The sequence below is a fragment of the Neopsephotus bourkii genome, unplaced genomic scaffold (genome assembly GCF_033783945.1).
Source record: "Neopsephotus bourkii isolate Nb327-2 ecotype Australia unplaced genomic scaffold, CSIRO-AGI_Nbou_v1 NB_242, whole genome shotgun sequence".
NCBI classification, from domain to species: domain Eukaryota; kingdom Metazoa; phylum Chordata; class Aves; order Psittaciformes; family Psittacidae; genus Neopsephotus; species Neopsephotus bourkii.
Genome location: NW_026900752.1, coordinates 41,309 through 60,347, shown reverse-complemented (window position 1 = coordinate 60,347; position 19,039 = coordinate 41,309). Strand labels below are relative to the sequence as shown.

Here is a 19,039-nt window from a genome sequence, read left to right as displayed (position 1 = left end):
TATTGGTCCACACCATCTACTTAGCATTCAACAGGCTGTAATTCCTGGACCATGTCAGGGACTAGCCTACAGCTAAGGTATCACAGATTTAAAAGAGGAAACATCATTTAAGTACTGAAATCAGCTACAGTGACAAAGAAACCTTTACTTCATTTGGTTTCTCTCAATTACTGCTTTTTTTTTTCTTATGTTTTCCACTTCTTAAGTGCTGCAGTCCAAGTAAGTTTAGTAGTGTTTAAGCAGCTTTACCACTACCCATCCTAACAGACTTGCTTATGAAAATGCTGAAACACATAAGGAAGACATATTTTCCTCTACCACACATTGTTTAAAACACTCAGGATAGGCCAAAGTAACACAGTGTAATACAAGTACCAGTGATGAGAAAACATCATGACACTTTATATGCAACAGTATATTTAACACAGAGCCAGGGTGGGAAGGAACAAACTCCCTGCCACAGTCAGTGCAGTACAGCATCCCTCTCTGGAAAAGGTTTGGGATAATAATCCTTGCCTTTACCAGGAAATCTGATTTCATTTCATTTAAGAAAGAGATATCTACATTCAGCTGTAAACCATACAAAACAAAGGTTCCTTGGCAAATGGTTCCCGTATTTTAGGACACAACAAGAGGTGGTACAATCAGCATCTCTACTTCTGTGCAGGGGCTTCTCTGAGCATTGCATGGGCTTATCTGTTCACAGGGGACTCAACTGAATGCTAATCACACTTCAACCCCTGGTTTAATAGAGACAGTGACTGAGGAAAATATTCTGAATTTTTGATGTCCTTTACCTACACTTTCTGGTTGTGAGTAACTGCCCGTGAAGAAACTGAGAGACAAATTGTAATCTGGAAACCAAGGAAAGGGGAAAATGGAAACATTTGCTTTCTTGCTTGCTTGCTACTAAAAGGATTCTTCAGATTTATAAAAAAAATAAAAGAAAAAGAAAAAAAGATTAAAAAAAAGAGAAATTAGTTAAAACTTTATTCAATAGCAACGAAGCCTGAAGCTGAAAATTTCAACCTTCTTGGGTACAGCTGCAACAATAAGAAAATAAGAGTCCAAAGGGCAGATAAATTATTATCTGAATTAGTAAACGTAAATGCCTTTAACTTTTTCCCATGGCTAAGAAAATATGTAGAAATTTTCATTTCCTTAGTTCTCATTTAGTAAGCCTCCAGTATATACCAAGACTCCTGAATGTGTAACGTCCCAAAATTAAACTGCCAAATAAGCAAGATGACAACAAACCCAAGAGACATGTCTATCTTTTTGTCACATACTTATTTTGAGTAGGTTTTTGCTAACAGAAACTATGATAGAATCCAGCCTAAAATCAAGAAGGCAAAACTGTTTAAATTGAAAGTGTGCAAAACGATGCTTGCAAGTGTGCCCAAACCATAATGTATGCAATTTCATGACCCATTACACTGTCTGCTAATAAATGCTGACATGCCTCTATTGGCTTTGGTTTTCCATAGCAATGGCCCTTCCCTGCTGCAGCTGGGAACTGAACTCCTAAGACAAATTGTGCCCAACCAGCTATTAGGACCACTTGACCCGTCTGCACAAAAAGCTGACATAACAACAGCAGTGCCCATAACATCTTTGTTAAATCTGTCATAAACTTTCCTCTCTAAACTAACATTTGTTTTGCCAACATTGTAAAAGTTGCTACTATACAGAAGTGATAATCGGCAGTGAAAAACCCATTTACTCATACCTACACCATAGACATTTTAGTATGTCAGTTCACCTCCTTTAACATAATTCTTTGGGTGTTATTTACTTTCTTTTGGTTTATATAACTACCCATTCAACTTTTGGCCACTGTTTAATGACCAGAAACTCTCAGTGGCTTCAGGGTATGAGCTTCATTTCTCATAGGATTTGTCTGAGTAGTTCTAATACTAATTCATATAACAATTGCAGAATTTGTGAGACGAAAGCTTTAAACCACTTAGTTGCTGCTGGTACTACCATTATTATATCTGAGTGTAATGTAGATCCTGGATTCCAAGATACCAGCTTTCTGTTTTAAAACAATGAACCGATATCTCTTGGTGAAAGAATCCAAAGCAAGTTCAATTAAAACAGACCAGCAGGATGCTTACTCATCTTACATTCACTCTGGCTTAATTCCAGGGCTTGCTCAAAACCAGCCCAATCCTGCAAACGTTTACAATTCTTCTGACTGTGGCACTTAACATAGCCTGTGGGAGTAACAACCTATTCTTGCATATAGAAAGGAACACCATATTGTTTAATAGTTTGATTTGCTATTATATGCTACTGCATAAGTTTTATTTTAATATCATGCAACTGCTGTGATTGCATTTTTATAATTGGTGCTGTGCCCCAGAGGAGAACTTTTTGAAGAGTGAAAAATGCTACCTAGGTGCTGAATCAGAGAGTTTACTAGAGTGCTTTGGGTAGCAGTACTTTGCTGTGAAGGTTCCCAGCAAAGGTGCTGCAGGTGCTAAAGAATTCAAACTGCAGAATCACTGACATTAATTAATGGTTCATGCAACATAACAAAAAAGAAAATTAAGGTAGTGAATTAAATTTTGAAAGAAAAGTGGTGGACAGAATCCAGCTGAGATGATGATGCCCTTCTGAAATTAGTGTACATTCTATCAGCAGAACCAGACCTATATTATCTCCATATTCTGAATTAAAGGTGTGGTGATGCAGCAAGAATGATTTTTTTTTTCTCCTTTTTTGCTATGTTAAATAACAACAGTTTCAAATTTTGCTTCCAAAGGCTTGGATTTGTAGCACATCGGTTTTTAGTAATGACAAGCCTGCATTGACATTCCCACACCCATTGATTTCACAATATGCCAATCTTAGCTGACACAAGGAACTGCCATTTAACAGGAAACCACAAAGAGATCTTTCATTAAAACACCCTTTAACCAGAGTGTTTCAGGTGCCTCCCCCAAACTTCCCAGATACACTGCAGGAGCACAGCGTTGATGGCAAGGAATAACAGATGAAATATTTTAAAATAATGACATCTTAAAAAATCAAAATCTCCTTTAAAGAAAGATATTGCATTTATAATTGGCAATGGTAAAAACAAAAGATTGTTCAAGCACTTAATCAAGCAACATGGAATTCAGATTGTAAAAACATACTGAGACATGCAATATTTTCAAAGCACAACAGAGCTGTATGTCACTACAGATGAGCAACTACAGCTCGGAGCTACAAATCAACATACCTTCATCTGAGAAAAGGAAAAAGTTTTGAGAAATTGAATTTGAAGAGTTGCCTTTTTGGGGGTGTGTGTTTTTTGGTTTGGTTTAGGGTTTTTTTGGGGGACCCCCAATCTGTAAAGAACAAATATCTCACCTCTCTCTTCAAGATCAAGTGTAATCTGACCTTGTAAAGCCTAAAGCAGTAAGGCCAAGAAACACTGTTTGCCTGGGTACTTAGTAAAATTACACCCTGAGGTAGGCTGGAAGACAATACATAATGTATATATGACCCCATGGACAAGCTTCAGTGTACCACAAATTATTTCATCAATTAAAATAGCTTTGTCCTAAGGAGTGTCTCTCAATTTCAAAACCACGTCAAAAATACATTTCCCTGACAAGGTTCATAACAATGTTTTTGATGTTTAAAATGAAAAGACATTAGAACTAGAATGTACTACTTTCTTTTAAAGTAATCATCATATTCTGCTTTCCTCTGAGATGCTCCACAGAGGAAACTGAAGCTGAGACAGAGCTGTCCAAAAGAACACACACATTACCTTCACCAACATGATAATTCTTAGCATAAACATCATACTGTCCATTTTTAAAATACAAGTACTTTGTAAATACAATAAGTAAGGATTGTGGAAAAATCAGCTAAAATATTTTAACCAAATTATATTTAGTTTTGAATAAAAAAATATTTTGCCTTCATAGTGTCAATTTGTTGTAAAAGACTTAAAACCTGAAAATAAAGTCATATAGTTTCCATCTGAAAACTGCAATATCCCTTAATTTTTCACTTTTCTGGAAAACCATGAAGAAAGTCTTTGCCATTTATTTTTGTCTAAGTTGCTGGGAGACAAGGACAGCACAGCTACTTCTAAAATATAGTCAAAGGAATTCTTTCCAAACTGGATCTACATAAGTTTTAGTCCCAAGTCCCTGATGCTGCAGTATATGAAAGTCAGAGGTACATATACTAACGTTGTGAGAACTGAGATGCTTATAATATCCCTGTCCACAGCCAGCCAGAAATCATGTTGTCCCTGAATGGCAGTATTCCCATTTTCTCCATGGAGAATGCATGCACTGCAAGTAAATGAAGAGTATTCTTGTTCCTGCCTGAATACATAAAATCCTAGCTCCCCATTTTTTGTTGTCAGTTATTTGCCTAAGAAGCAGGCAGGCAATTCATTTGTACTGATACTAGATTAAGATCATGACGATGATAAAGGCTTTACTAGATAAACAGCCATGAACGTCAGTGATTGATAACGAAATAACTATACTCCAAATATTTCATTAGTCAAAACTGAGATTATCAGTCATGTTGTTTTGATTGGGTTTTTTTACCCTTATTAGCTACAAACAATCACTGCTGAAAACAGTTTGGAAGTTGACCTAGTGTTACGAAGTAAAAAGGAGCTGATGATACCTATTTCTGAAAGTAGGTGCTGAACCTTGGTGTACTGATATGGCCAGTTAGCTGAAAAATTGAGATGTGAGGGAATATTTTACTGGCAGTCATACATCAGTGTGTATCATGCGCTGTCTTTGACTTGCTTAATATGATGCGATACACAGTTCCAGATAATAAGGGCTCTTATACTTTTGGTCAATAATTAGGGAAGGAATCAACAATTCTGGAATCAGATTCAAATACAAGCGTGGCAGCAGATCACCCAAAAGAGGAGCTGGAATACTTAAGGGAGGAACAGTTGTATCACAGCGCTCTCAGGTAAGTTAATACATTTGAAGACTACATCAACCGTTCCCCAGCTCTTGCTTTTCTTACACTGTGACTTGACCTACAGTGTTGTAGAGACATAGAGGTAATAAGAATCAAAATAAAAACCCCTAGAAAAAAAGTGTGAAGATCATTTATTACAGATAATTTGATACCAAAATTCATGGTTCTGTTGCACTTCTGTTACTACTGAAACATTTTGAAAGACCAGGTGAATTTCTCCATATCTTTTAGAAAGAGAAAATCAGAAAAAACAACTCATAGTGTTAAAAGGCAACCACTGAAAACTGTTTGAATTTTTCTTACAAATTCTTTAAAATTACTTTAAGAGGAATTAATTTATACTCATTGATGTAATTTTCTTCAAGGGAAATTTTGCTTTAAACAGTGACTGAAAAACAGAGCCAAATTTCAAACTCTTAAAATATTTTTCAAATAGACCTTCATTGTTTGTTATCCCAGCCATTTATAGTTAGAAAACAAATACATACGTACAGTGGCTTCAAATGTGTTATTTCTGGCATCTGCTTACTGTATACATTAGATGTTCAATAAAATCACCTTCACAGTAGCAGTTGCTAGATGTGGTTTCTAAATTCCAGCACACTATTTTCTGCATGGTTTTCCACCTTTATAAGACTAAGTGTTCCTGAAAAACATTTTTAATACCCCAGTGAATGCATTCAGAACTAGAATGTGGCCCTCTTATCCAGTTGCTTCTCAGCTATTTCAGGTGAATATAATTAAGCTTTTCCATCATGAGACACCTTCAGAATAACCCTTTGTGTCATTCTGTGACACAGTGGTCATCATATTTTAAACCTTGGAGAAATTACAATGCTTTTTAAATGAGCAAAGGGAATTTAAATTAAAGTGATTGACAGATAAGTGATCATTATAGGGGGTTTTGTTGCTACTTTTTTTGTTTGGTTGGTTTCCCCTTATAGGTTTAGAATTTTATGAAATAGTATTAGAACCACATAAAAATTGTAGGATATCCTTTTGATGATAACTACAATAATTATAACCACATTTTACTTCCGTATGCTTAAGACATGTGATGAGCTACATTTGTAACGTGAAAAATTACCTTCTTGAATACATCTCTCTTAATATTTTCTCAGATTCCTATTTAAAAGACATTTCTAATGGCAGTTTCCAAAACACACCAGCAGAAGATGGATGAGAACTGTGAGATTTCACCTAAAACCAATCTCATTTCTTATGTGTGATTCTAACTCAGTCAGGCATTCTTTGTATATCTTATATACCAGCTGACAGCAACTTCCCCCCCCCCCCCAAGAAACCCAATAATAAGCTTTTTAACTAAACCAGAGTATTCCTGAGGTACCAAAAAAGTGCCATTTTTAAAACCTTTCTTACTCACTTGAAAACCTTCAAGCACGTTAGAGGTGCTTCCTAACAGGACTTGATTTCCAAAAATAAATGTAATTCCTGAACTAGTTTTGGTGGACAGCCATGGAGAGCTGCTACTCAGAAATATGCTTGCACTTAGTGCAACTATGTGTGTAAATAATAGCTGCATGAAAAGGTGGACATTTTCTGTACTTAAAAGATGTATCTAAATAAAGAGATCAAGAAGCTACATTTTCTAGAATTTTTGCATACCCAAGACAAGTGAGTTATTTTGAATATTTCTATCAAGAAAAAAACTTTGTACTATAAAAAATAGATTACCTATCATTATTTCTTCCATTTCCTTTTTACTGTTCAGTCATTCTCACTAAGGTTTCCTTTCCTACTGTCATTGCTTTCAGTTTTCCAAATGTTATGTACAACTATCCTTTGACTTCATGGGACTACAGACTGCAATTTAAACTCAAAGCACTGTATTTAATGATGGGAAAAGAAAGGATGTGAGGGCATGAAATAAAGAGAGAAATGGGAGAAAAAGGCAAAGAAAAACATGAACCCACAGTTTTAAAACAACACTTCTTTTCTGTCTCTTTTTAAAGACACTATTTATCAGATAATATCCTTCAAATAATATTGGGAAAAATAATCAGACTAACTTGCAAGGAAATAAATAATCCCGCCATACTGCAGTGATAAGGTTTTTATGGATGAAATATAGTGGTGCTGATGCTGGCAATCTACTGACTTAAAGCACAACTGGCCATATAACCTTCAAGGCTTCTGGCCTGCAAATGCGTGATGGGAAGACAATATCCAGGAATGGGGATTTACAAGTATATCAACACAAACTGAGGTTTTATTCCACTAACAAAACCTATCAAGTGAGCTGCAGTAGCATTCTGCAGGACGCCTCACACTGATGCATTTTTCTCCAAACAACATTTTCCTGGCGCTACAGTACTTTTCAATTTATTGATTGTATAGATGAGGTTGTCTCATGTGTCCAGATTACTTCTACCTTTAAAGATCACCCTTCTGTTTTCTAAGAGGACAGAGTACATACATAAAACAGATATAAAATCCCCTGGTAAATTTATTAAGGCACAAATTTCCTTTGGTAAAGAACTGCACACAACCTTGTTTTTACAGACCTTGGTTTTCAGTACCGAACAAGGACTGCAGCATTTTTTAGAAAATTCATTTGTTCTTTAATTAAGAAAGATGCTTATTTTTATCTAATGAACCTGGGCTATAATGTAAAAAGAACCGAATAAGCTAACCATCATTGCTTCCACTGTTTTGTGTGTGGAATGTGAATACTAGATGAAATGTCCGGGGTAAAGACACCATGATGCTTTTATAGCCTTTGGCATTAGGCATTAATGCTGATCTGGCCTTCAGACTAATTTTTGGTATATCATTGCATGTAACTACAAAAAAGCAGATGAAACCTCATTTCAGCAGGAGAGACAGTGAGCAAACAAATCAGCTGAGCAGTAGAAAGAACAAAATCAAAGGGAATTTTCTGTATGGGGCTGAAGAAGAGAGTGGCTCATCATTTCTAGCCCTCCCAAACAGGCCTCTAATTCTGACCTGTGCACCTAAACCGATCTGGAGCCTGAGTCTAGCCTGCTTCTGCTGAAAATCAAGAATAATTGAACCCTGGAGTGACTTGCAGACTCCTGCTTCCAGTCAGATCACATACTCAATTTGAGTGAACTGCTAATTGCTACACATGAGATTATTTTAATTTCCTCAAAATGTGCTGGTTTAACTGCACTTGCATGGCTGGACACCTGGTAATTACTGGATGATACTTTAATGGGTTGTTTCTCTCAACTTTGGAAAAACATGGGCAGATTAAACTAGATGTACATCTTTCTCTGCCATAATACAATACACTATTAATAAATATGTATCTTTTCATCATGCATATAATGCAACTAGAACATCCCAGGATCCCTAGGTCCTACTAAAAGATAAGTATTTGTGTGTCTGTATATGTTCATCTCTCTGTACATATCTTGTGTATATATACATATATATGTATGAAAATATGCATACTACAGACACACACACTATACCATATTCTTATACAGCTACATTTTATCCCACAGAGATTTGAGAAGAAATTCCTACTGAGATATATTAAGCAGCTGTGCATAATTAGCCAACTGGCTTCTGTTTTGAGAAATGAAATATTGACGTTACAGATGTTTCTCTCTAGTTCATACCTAGTTTACATTTACAGGCTGGATTACAAAACCTTCAAGGCAGAGAGTACATTTTTTGCTGAAATGAAGATGATCAATCACAACATTGCTGAAACTTTGTTACTGACAATTTTTAAAGTTCGTACAAAACTACACATATTTGTGCACAGAAATTAAAAACTGCTAGGCTGAGCGGTACACAGAGCCCAGCATTCCATCTCCAACAGTGAAGGACTAAAGAAGAGGTTTGTGAAAAAGCCTTTTTTCTTTTTTTTTCCAAAGACAGACTTTTCTGTATTATTTTACTTCCTTTATCTCAGAGGCTTCCTAGGCCACAGCCTCATTAAGGCTTGGAAAACTCACCAAATTCAACACAATTTTATTAATCTTACAGCTTCTTTTTCCATAAACCAGCAGGAATTACAAGGAAAAAAAAACCCAGCAGAGCCCAGAAAATATTACCATAGGATCTGAAATGTGTTAGAGATGACAAATGCATATCAGAAATACCTTATCTATCCTTGCCATTTTTCTAAGGCAGCCTACTTGCAGTTTACCTTTCCTACTATTTTTCTCATCTATCACATCCAGTCTCATTTATATTAATTTAAATACTAATCTTTTTTTGCTGTTGCAAAAGGTTAAGCATATAAAGAATGAAACAAAAAACACCAATGCCTCCCACCCCAAAAAAACAACCAACCAACCAAACAAACAAACAAAATACATCCTGGCTTGCTGTGCTTGATAAGAAGGCATTATCTTTAGAATAAGCTTTCATTTACCCAAATCTCAGCCATGTGCAATGCATGGCAATCAATAATTAGTGTTTCAGACCCTTCATCATGCTTTATCCATTTTTACAAATTATAATTTTATGATGCTGAACAAGTCTTTAGCTTATTCATCCTAATTCCTTCTGTTTCCTCTCTGTCTTCAAATGTTCCTTTATTTCTAGTAATTGTTTTATAAACATCTATCAGTCTTGGTTTGGGGCTCCTTGCCTGGATCACAATGGGTTCAGGCTATTGTACATCATGGAAAACAAGTTATTACTCTCTAAAATGCAATTCTCAAACAATTTTCTCAACCACTGCAGTTAAGATTTTAACCCACTGGGCTTGCAGCATATTGTTACAAGTCACATAGTGTCAAATGTGTTTAAAATAATTTCTGTTAAACACCTCCAGCAAGTGAAATGAGAGGGCTTCCAAGTTCATTTAACCAGCCTTCATTCGCCAGCCTTTAAAGAGTGAGACATCCAAATGTTTCTGCCTGCCTATGTAATCTGTAAGATTAGAGTCACCCTCACTAACGTACTGAGGTAAGTCTGCAGCAGGACACATCCTAAACCATAGATCTGGCAGCTGGATACATCCAAGATCTATAGGAAATAAACTGGGTCATAACCTAGAAAACAAAACTGTGAGAAATCAGCAGTACAGTTAACATAAAACCCATTACAGTCAGTGGAAAAATTGCATGGGTGTCACTGAATAAGGCTCAGATGTTATTTTGCTGGTCTATATATGCTGACTTCAGTCTCACAAAGAAATGATGAAAGAAATTAATTCCATAAATTCAAAATATTTCTCTACTTCTTTTTTTTACCTTTCCGCTGCTTCCCCTCCCCCACCCCCTTTATTTTTTATTTAATAAATATCTTCAAGTTTTGCAGTTTGTCCGGGAAAACACCTCCTAAATCTGGAAACATCTACGGTCACTTTAAGTATATACTTTAAGTATACATTTAAGTGTGCTTTTGTTAGAATTTGATTCTAGGCTATTTCCAGGAATATGACAATTTTCCATGAAAAAAGCGATTAACTTTGTCATGAAATTTCTTCAGGAAAGATATATCAGGAAAGAAATACGTTATTATATTACATATTTTTATCATTAATTAGAAGCTGTGGCGAGCCTGGGCTTGAAATGCAGATGAATGTTTATTCATGTAACGCAAATACAGATTTATCTTCTCAGTAATTATGCCCAGGTTCTTGCCTCTCTAGTAAAATGCACAAATTGAGCATGTCCAAAAAAGCAGTGGTATTCATTCCAAGTTCAAAAGTCCCACTAAAAAAAGTGAATGGCCTTAGTAATAGAGAAAATGTATTAAAACACCACCAAAATACATCCTCACTGGGACTATGCACAAACAATTCTTTATTATTTTTAAGGTTAAATAAATACAACAATTACACACTATTTCCTTGGGATCTTTTTGTTTTCTTCTAGTTGTACTTATCTCCAAAGGCAGAGAAAGGAGGGTTCTTACAAGGGGCTTGGCCCAGCATTTCCCTTCAACTTCTCTGTCTGTCCCTAACCAAGGAGCTAAACCTTCCAATCACTGAGGAAAAAAAGTCATTTTAGAAGAAAATAAAAAGCTGAAATGTGTGTTTTACAGCAACACCAATGAATTTCAACACAAACACTCACTTTAATATTAAAATTAAGGTTTATGTATTTGAATTTGTGATGCTAACTTTCTCCAAATTTTATTTCTTAGTAAATTTCTGGTACTTCTCATGAATAGCAGACAATGAGTAGGTGCAATTTTAGAGTCAATAAATAGGTGGACTGTCACTAGAAAATTCCATTGGGTTTGTGACTACCGAAATTAAGGCCTCACAGGAAAACACCGGAAGCCAGCAATAAAGAAAGGTAACAGCATCATCTAAGCCCTTCTACAAGGCCTCAGAATCCTTCAGGCAGGTTTCACAGTCCAGTATATTTATATCTTTCTCTACGTAATTATACATCTGTCATCACTGAATTATAGGAAAACATGGACATTTACATTTTGACCAGTGATCATGAAGACAAATCCAAGATACCCATATGAGCATTTTTTATTTTTTCACCAGAAGACTCTTTCAGAGAATGGGTTTGACTCAAAACTTCAATGAAGATGAAGGTGGCTGTGATAAGAAATGAGGTTATGTATGCAAAGCCGATCTTTTGGAACTTCAAAAAAGCAACACAACAATTTTAACACAAAAAGAAGGAATCAGGAATCATACATGCAAACGCACACACACATAAAGATTTCTGTCAAGCTGTGCAGTGCAACTATTGATTGGGAGCAGCAAGACAGCAGAACCTGATGAATAATTTTAAGACATATGCCATAAAATTTGAAGAACTATGGAAAACAGCTGTAAACGACATGAAGCCTTGGTTGACTGAATGCCTTCTGCATAGAGAACTGTGACAGATTCTAGCTAACACTGATTCTACAGGTTTGCTTTTGTACAAAATAATTTTGCAGGTAGTGGTGCTCATGACACCAGGAAAATGAGGTTATAGAGTTTGATGTGATGAATGCCTGGGGGAAAAAGGGAGACGATAAGAAAAGATAAAGTTGAAAAAAAAAATCAAACTTTGACTAACAAGCAATACAATCAAAATGCCAAATGTGACATGGATAAATACCGAAGTACACCAAAAGAAAATGGATGAAAACAATTACAGAAGAATTCACTGGAAGTTGGACTGAGAAACATTTCTCTTAAATCAGAAGCATAAACTTGAACAAAAGAAGTGAAAAAAAAAAAAAAAGGAAAAGCAAGGATAGTTTATAGATGAACAAATATAAAGAACTGACAGCTTAAAACAAACAAAAAAAATCCAACAAAAACAACTGGCAGAGAAAAGAAACAGTGTAGTGTTTAAGTAAAGAAAAAACATATAACAGATAATGGTTAAATATTGTCCCCTAATCTGTAATTAACAGTGAAAGCTAAGCATTAGACTAAATATTGTTTGGGAAAGGCATGTGGTGTATAAGCAGTGTAAACTTTTGTTTTGATGGAGAGAGATGAGACCACTGAAAGACTTGTCAAGGGCTCATAGTTCACACACAGAGTTCATATACTACCAGCTGGGTGAAGCTCAAACACTGCAGTGTTTGAGTTGTTTGACACCACTTCTTTTACAAAAATACTGGATTTAGGGGCTGTCAATCTAAGCTACACCATCCTACTCAGTGGTTTAGGAATGTGTATCTAAGTGATCATGACAAGATGCTGCTCTAGTTCAAATGATAAAGTAGGACCCGCGATCTGATTAGATAGTCACGTTCTGCTACATACTATTAACTGTGCAAAGGAATCTCTGACATTTTGTTTAGCAATATGGTCTCAGTTAATGATGGAACTCTTGTTACAGGGGAAATGGGAAGTGGGACAATCTAAGAAGTTTGTTTTGAATTGTGAATAAGGGATTGATACCTGAAATAAATTAAGAATGCACTAGAGACCTACAACAGAAAAGAGTGTTCCACTTGCAGCCTTACTCACAAAATACATTTTTTGTTTGAATTAAAAGTCTGTCAATTGGTTCATTACATGCTTCTCACAAGTACAGTAAATGAACATTTACCTGAAAACTGTTTTGAACCTGATGAAGGAGCAGCACATAATGCATTTCCTACCTACAGCTTTTCAAACAAACAATGGCAACTATATGTGAAAATGCAAAACTCACTAAAAAGGTTACGTGATTTCTAGAAACTACATAAATAATAAAGTAATGACAAAGAATAGCATCTAGTCCTATGAATATATAATACAAAGAAGTGAAAGGTAATGTCTATCCTTGTTCAGAGTAAACAAAGAACATGTCACCACATTAAGCTTCTATGAATATTAAATATTCGTAAAAACATAATATACTTTGATTCCATTTTCATTTCAAAATATTCCAGAATGCCCATACAACCAAAACTTTATGTCAACACTCACAGCGTCAACTGTTTAAGGAAGATAGGGCCTTGTGTTCAGTGATGTATATGTTACAAATATATAACCCAGAACTCTGATCTCTATTAGATCACTGTCACTCCACTGATATTAACAGGAGCTTCTATTGGTTTCGATTTCTTTCACCAAGACCCACATTAACTCCATAGCATAATACAATTATCTTTTACGAATGCAGTGAAGGTACCAGTTCAATGGAATGCAATAGTTGTTTAATAACTCACAGCAAAATTGCACAGCAGCTGAGGAGAACAGCTGAAGAAAACTAATTCAGCCTTCATCTGCAGGAAGAGTTTAGCTGGTCGTACCCAAACTGAAATTTGGAACAATACTTTATACTTACAGAATTTCATCATCAGACAAAATCAAGAATGAATTTAATCAGAACATTTTCACTATTAATTCCCAAAGTGTGTTTTTATTTTGTTGCAACTGTTGTATCTGCATGTACACAAGTAACATTGTTCAGTATTTCAATTTTCCCTACAATATTTGCATATCCATGATGTGCTCTCCATTTATGCCTAGCCTTATGCTACATACACAAAGTTACTCTTCCAGAAGCTAACCTTATAAAGCTGGAATTCTCACTCTGAACAGAAACTGTACATACTATTTGGTCTGAATCTTAATCATATCCCAGGGGTTGTCTTCCTTGATTGCAGAAGTGAATAAAAAAGTGTAAACCTAAATTGAAGCTTTCATTCCAAACTGTGTTACTTTACTTTTTTTTTTTTTTAACCCACCTTCCTTTTTTTACTGCAGAGAATTTACTGTTTTTCAAAAATCATTATTTGCTGTCCTAAAGGGCTGCTCCCACCTCTTTATATGGGGGAAGGATTCAGTGAGACACAAAATCAGCAAGAAAAGTTGTACAATATGAAAAGAGTGCATTTATCAATACAGAATTTGTTCAGGCATTATTTGTAGAGATATGATTGGCATGGACTTACCTGTAGGGGATCCCTCCATGACATGGCCAACATAGGGTCCATCTTTAAACAATGGCTTGTTATCATTTTGATCAATAACTAAAACTTCTAGGCGGACTGGACCATCAATGATTTTCCCATTTACATCAGTGATCTCAACTTCAAGCTGTATGAACAAAAGGAAAGGAGAAAATTCATTAGTTCACTATCACAGTGAGCAAAGACTAAGTAAAAAAATAATAGGTGCTGTAACCAAACCCTGCCCAGGATATCACTCACAGCCCATTCTTTTGGACTAAGCTCAGAGCAGATTTTCAACCTAAGCAAAAGAGAAAGATGTACATTCAAATAAAGATACCCCGTGGCAACTTGAAAATGCCACATTCCCTGAAGAAAAAGTTTACTAAAGTGTAAGAGGAAAAAGACCTCCCTATAAATTGAAAACTAATCATGTGAACATTTGCGTGTTTTGGGTTTTGCTTCTGTTTTTTTTTTTTTTTTTACCCTTTTCAAGCACATTTAGAGTGGGCACATATAGAACTATCACGGTGTAACTGACACATCACCTAATGCTCAGCTAAAAGCATTTTTTTGTTGTTGGAAGGCTAGAACACATTAGACATATTAAATACATTTGCTCAGTGATAACGCTATGAAGTATTATGTTAGGTAACTTTGGCAGTTCTCCAGATTTTCTAAGAAGATATGGAAACAACAAACACGGTCTTATCTAAACAGATACATATACACATATGCACACTCACATCCCAATGAACGAAAGCACTTGTAAAGCTAATATAGGCACCTTAAGATTTCTTTGTACTTCCTTTACTAATAAAAACTGGCAAGAAAGATCATACTGTATATCTCAACTTTCCAATCTGCTTGCAATGTAAAATCACAGTGAGCTACCAAAACTTAATCTGCTGTTAGGGCAAAGCATGCCAAAACTTCTTAGGTAACAGCAAAGGCCAAATGAGATTGTAAGTGCATGCTGTACCTGCAGTAAAGCAAATCAGTAAAACACAGCAATAAACAGATCACAGACACAGCTCTCATATTCACCTACCCTACGCGTCCCCAGACTCAAGTCTTTAATGGAGTTAAGCCAGACAGAAAATGAACCTGAGAGCAAACGCTAATATCACTCTCTTCCAGTCTTTCCCTGAGAAAAGTGGCAGCAGCAGGGGTTGGAAGTCTCTTAGCATTTTGTTTATTCTGTTAATTTATTCTTCATTGCCATGTCTTATACCTGTAAGTTATTTATAAGTTAGTGATAAAACCTACTGGGAAAGAATTAGGTCAGAATTCTAATCCCTTATTAAAATGGATAGCTTATTATCACATCTGCTTGTATTTTGTTATGCTTATAAATACATTCCACTTTTATAATTCAATGTGCTGGGTGCGAGTAGGAGTATTTGTTAAGAGTACACTATCTGCTCTGCTCATATTGATTGTTTGTAAATACTGTCACAGTCCATTCTAACCTCTGCTCACTGCTTATCCTCACTTCTTGAACAACTGTTCTTGCAAGCCTTTTGCAAGCCTTATTGTTTACTAGATATATAGTTTAACAGCTTAAAAGCAAACTCTGGTGTGAAGTCAACTGATTCATGTGGCACTGGCACAGCTGAAGATTTAGGGGTACATGCCCCTTCAATATCCAGGGCTTGTTCAACACTGTACTCTAAAGTCAATGTAGTAATCTTTGGATTGCATATGATGTGATGTGGAATAAGAAAGAAAGTGCAGTCTTATTACTCAGCTATATTAAATCTAGATAGTTTTAGATACAGTTGGAAACTGATAATAAAAAGAATCATAGAATTCTTGGGTTGGAAGAGAACTTTAAAGGTCATCTAGTTCCAGCCCCTCTGCAGTGACCAAGGGCATCTTTAACTAGATCAGATTGCTCAGTGACCCACCCAGACCGGCCTTGAGTGTTCCCAGGGATGGGGCATGGGGATGTCTCCCTGGAGCCTTCTTTTCTCCAGGCTAAGTAAGTCCAACTCTCTCATTTCTTCTCCAATAAGACGGGGGCTCCAGCCCTCTGAGCATTTTTGTGTTCCTCATCTGGACCACTCTAATAGGTCCACACTTTTCCTGAGCTAACAGGTCTAGAGCGAAACACTTTATCAGTCGACACTGGTCAAAAATATGTTAATTGCTTTGCGAAACACAAGAATAGTAGTATTTTTCTGTGAAATTCCAGCAAATTCATTTTCACATTCAAGACAATTTGCTCTTCGTCTACTTTCATCTATTATTATCAAGACCACTGTGTCTGAGACCAATGGCCAAAAAAAAAAAAAAATCACAATTATTTTTTGGTCAATTTGTTCAAATCAGTCTTTATTCCTATGACAGGCCCATAGGAACAGATACATGATCTCTGTTTCATTTTATTAAGATGACAAAGGACTAATCTCTGCGGAATAATTTCCAGACATTACGGCTTAAGTCAGCAGCTGCATTTAAAACTACTGTTCTACTGTATTTTCAAAACAAAGGCCTGCAGCACCAAAGTTATGACCATCTATCCTTACATGACCAGTTTGTAAAAGAAGCTGCCTTAGATCTTATCTTGTACAATAAAAAATAAACAAAAAAATCCTACAAAAAAAATCCATAAAGTCCCACTGCTCACAAAACAGAAAAAACAACAAAGCAAAGAAACAACAAAGAAAAACAACAAAAATATACTGCTGTTTAAAAAAACCCAACACATGCAAAGGAAAGAAGCATTCAAGTGAAAGACAATACTGGCACAAAAAATAAAATTACTTTTAACAGGCTCTAAATAAAACCAGGTGGAAAATTAGATTGTGCCTGTCAGAGGAGTGAGATTTCAGTCTTTCAATAAAGAAGAAAGGCAGGAAAGTCTATCTAGTTTTCATGTAAAACTTGACTGATGTGTGAAAGGTACTGCATTCATTCTTTTGATAACAAGAGATTGCAACTGAGCATTCAGAAAGTATCTGGGTTTCTACCTGATTATAACAACATATGTATAAGTTGTAAGTATAAAGACAGATTTGAACTGACCAAAAAAAAAAAAATCTGCAGACCTCTGCAGCTGTTTATTGTGTGAAAACCTGAGAAGATTGACTATGCTTTTAATGTCCCAACTTAAAAGTTATAGAATTATGTTCATAATGATGAAGTTCTGTTCATCATAATCAATCCAGTCATATTTTCAGGAACACTCAAGGCTAAATCCCAATTTCACTTTTGACAAAATTATGCATACAAACAACAAAGGATAATCAGGCGTATATGAGAACTGTTACACCTCACAAGTCCCCATGATAGGATGCAAAGCAGACCTTGGCTACAGCATCCAGTAAAACTAAGAAACGTTGACAAATTAAGCACACCAATAAAACACAGAAAAGGAATATAAAACTGAAAACTGCAGGCATGAGCAGATTTTAGTCTATTTGTCTAAGTAAACACTTACTCAATACTCTCCCTTTTTAACGGATACTTCTTGACTTCCCATCCTTTTTACCATATCTGAAGCCAGGATCATTGTCAGCACCCCAAATATAATTATATTACCAGTTTAGTAAATTATTCAGGCTGTGCAAACCTGTTTTAAGCACTCTGCTTTGTTTTATATAAGTCGTGATTGCCTTCCACTCTGCAGTCAGCAACATTTACAGGAAAATATAACCAGTCTCATTCTTACTATTACTTTAAGTAATTTCAAAGGTTTCTCTTCAGAGAGTGGTTGTTTTCATTATTTCTTTTGGTGAAATGGTTTTGAATAGCCACCTTCCTTCTCTGCATATAAATGTCTATTTCTGTTTTTCAGACAGCCACCCAATGGCCCACAAAAAATTACATTATAAGTTTAAAGTTTTCATAAGTAAATCTGGGATATCTTTTAGTACTTAATTATCTTCAAAGTCTAATACAGGTTCTTTAGTCGTTAACTGCCTTCTAATTTTAATTTCCAATTTGTTACTGATAAGAATGTTTCTTCACAGAATTCTGTGAGGGGAGGCCAGGACTGCACAGTGCCAGCTCCACACAGCACCACTGCAGGGGACACGGAGCCATCAGTGATGCTGGTGGTGCCTCTGGGAAACCACGTTCAAGAAGGGGTCAAGCCCTGCATGGGTGTTTTGTCTTCATCTCAATCGGTGAGCTTTTCATCTCATTGCATTCCAATCCCTTAAGGTCAAAGCACCATGGCAGGAAAAGCAGATATGTAAAACACAGCCAAGACAGAGGAACCAGATGCTCAAATATCTGAGAGGAGCACCCTCATATACAAAAGACTGCTATACCACTACCTGTGACAATCTCAGTTATTCTGAGGTACCTATTGGTACAGACCACTCCTGGCTTTATTTATTCCTGTCTTGATTAGAATTGTTATGGAGAATACTTGTTAGGTTTGTTTATCGTCAATTTTTAAGTGTGGGTCTATAGAAAAGAAAGCTTACAGACTTACAAATCTTTCATGCAGGCAATTTTTTGGTAAGAAAAACATTTGGCCATCTCTGGGTCATACAAAGTAGAAAATAAATTATCTTTATGGTGAAAGGTTTTAATAAAGTTGATGCAATTACCTAAAACAACTCAAGGCAATAACACACACACATAAATTAATGACAAATTTCCCTGGTTTAAGAATATGAGTAAAACATTAATTTTTATATGGCACATGAAGAAATGGATGGAGGGTATATGAAACCTAGATACACAGTTTCTAATAGGTATGTACAATTAGAATCATAGAATAGTTAGGGTTGGAAAGGACCTTAAGATCATCTAGTTC

General features: G+C 35.8%; 1 protein-coding gene across 1 annotated transcript in view; it reads right to left on the bottom strand.

Moving 5' to 3' along the window:
- Positions 1 to 14,413, bottom strand: part of LOC133208127 (cadherin-13-like) — a gene marked incomplete at its 5' end in the record, with an annotated part of 145,811 nt that extends 131,398 nt beyond the window's left edge. The window contains one exon of the mRNA XM_061345779.1: positions 14,269 to 14,413. Coding sequence (XP_061201763.1) covers positions 14,269 to 14,413 — 145 coding nt within the window. The remainder of the gene's footprint in view (positions 1 to 14,268) is intronic.
- Positions 14,414 to 19,039: the final 4,626 nt, after the last annotated feature.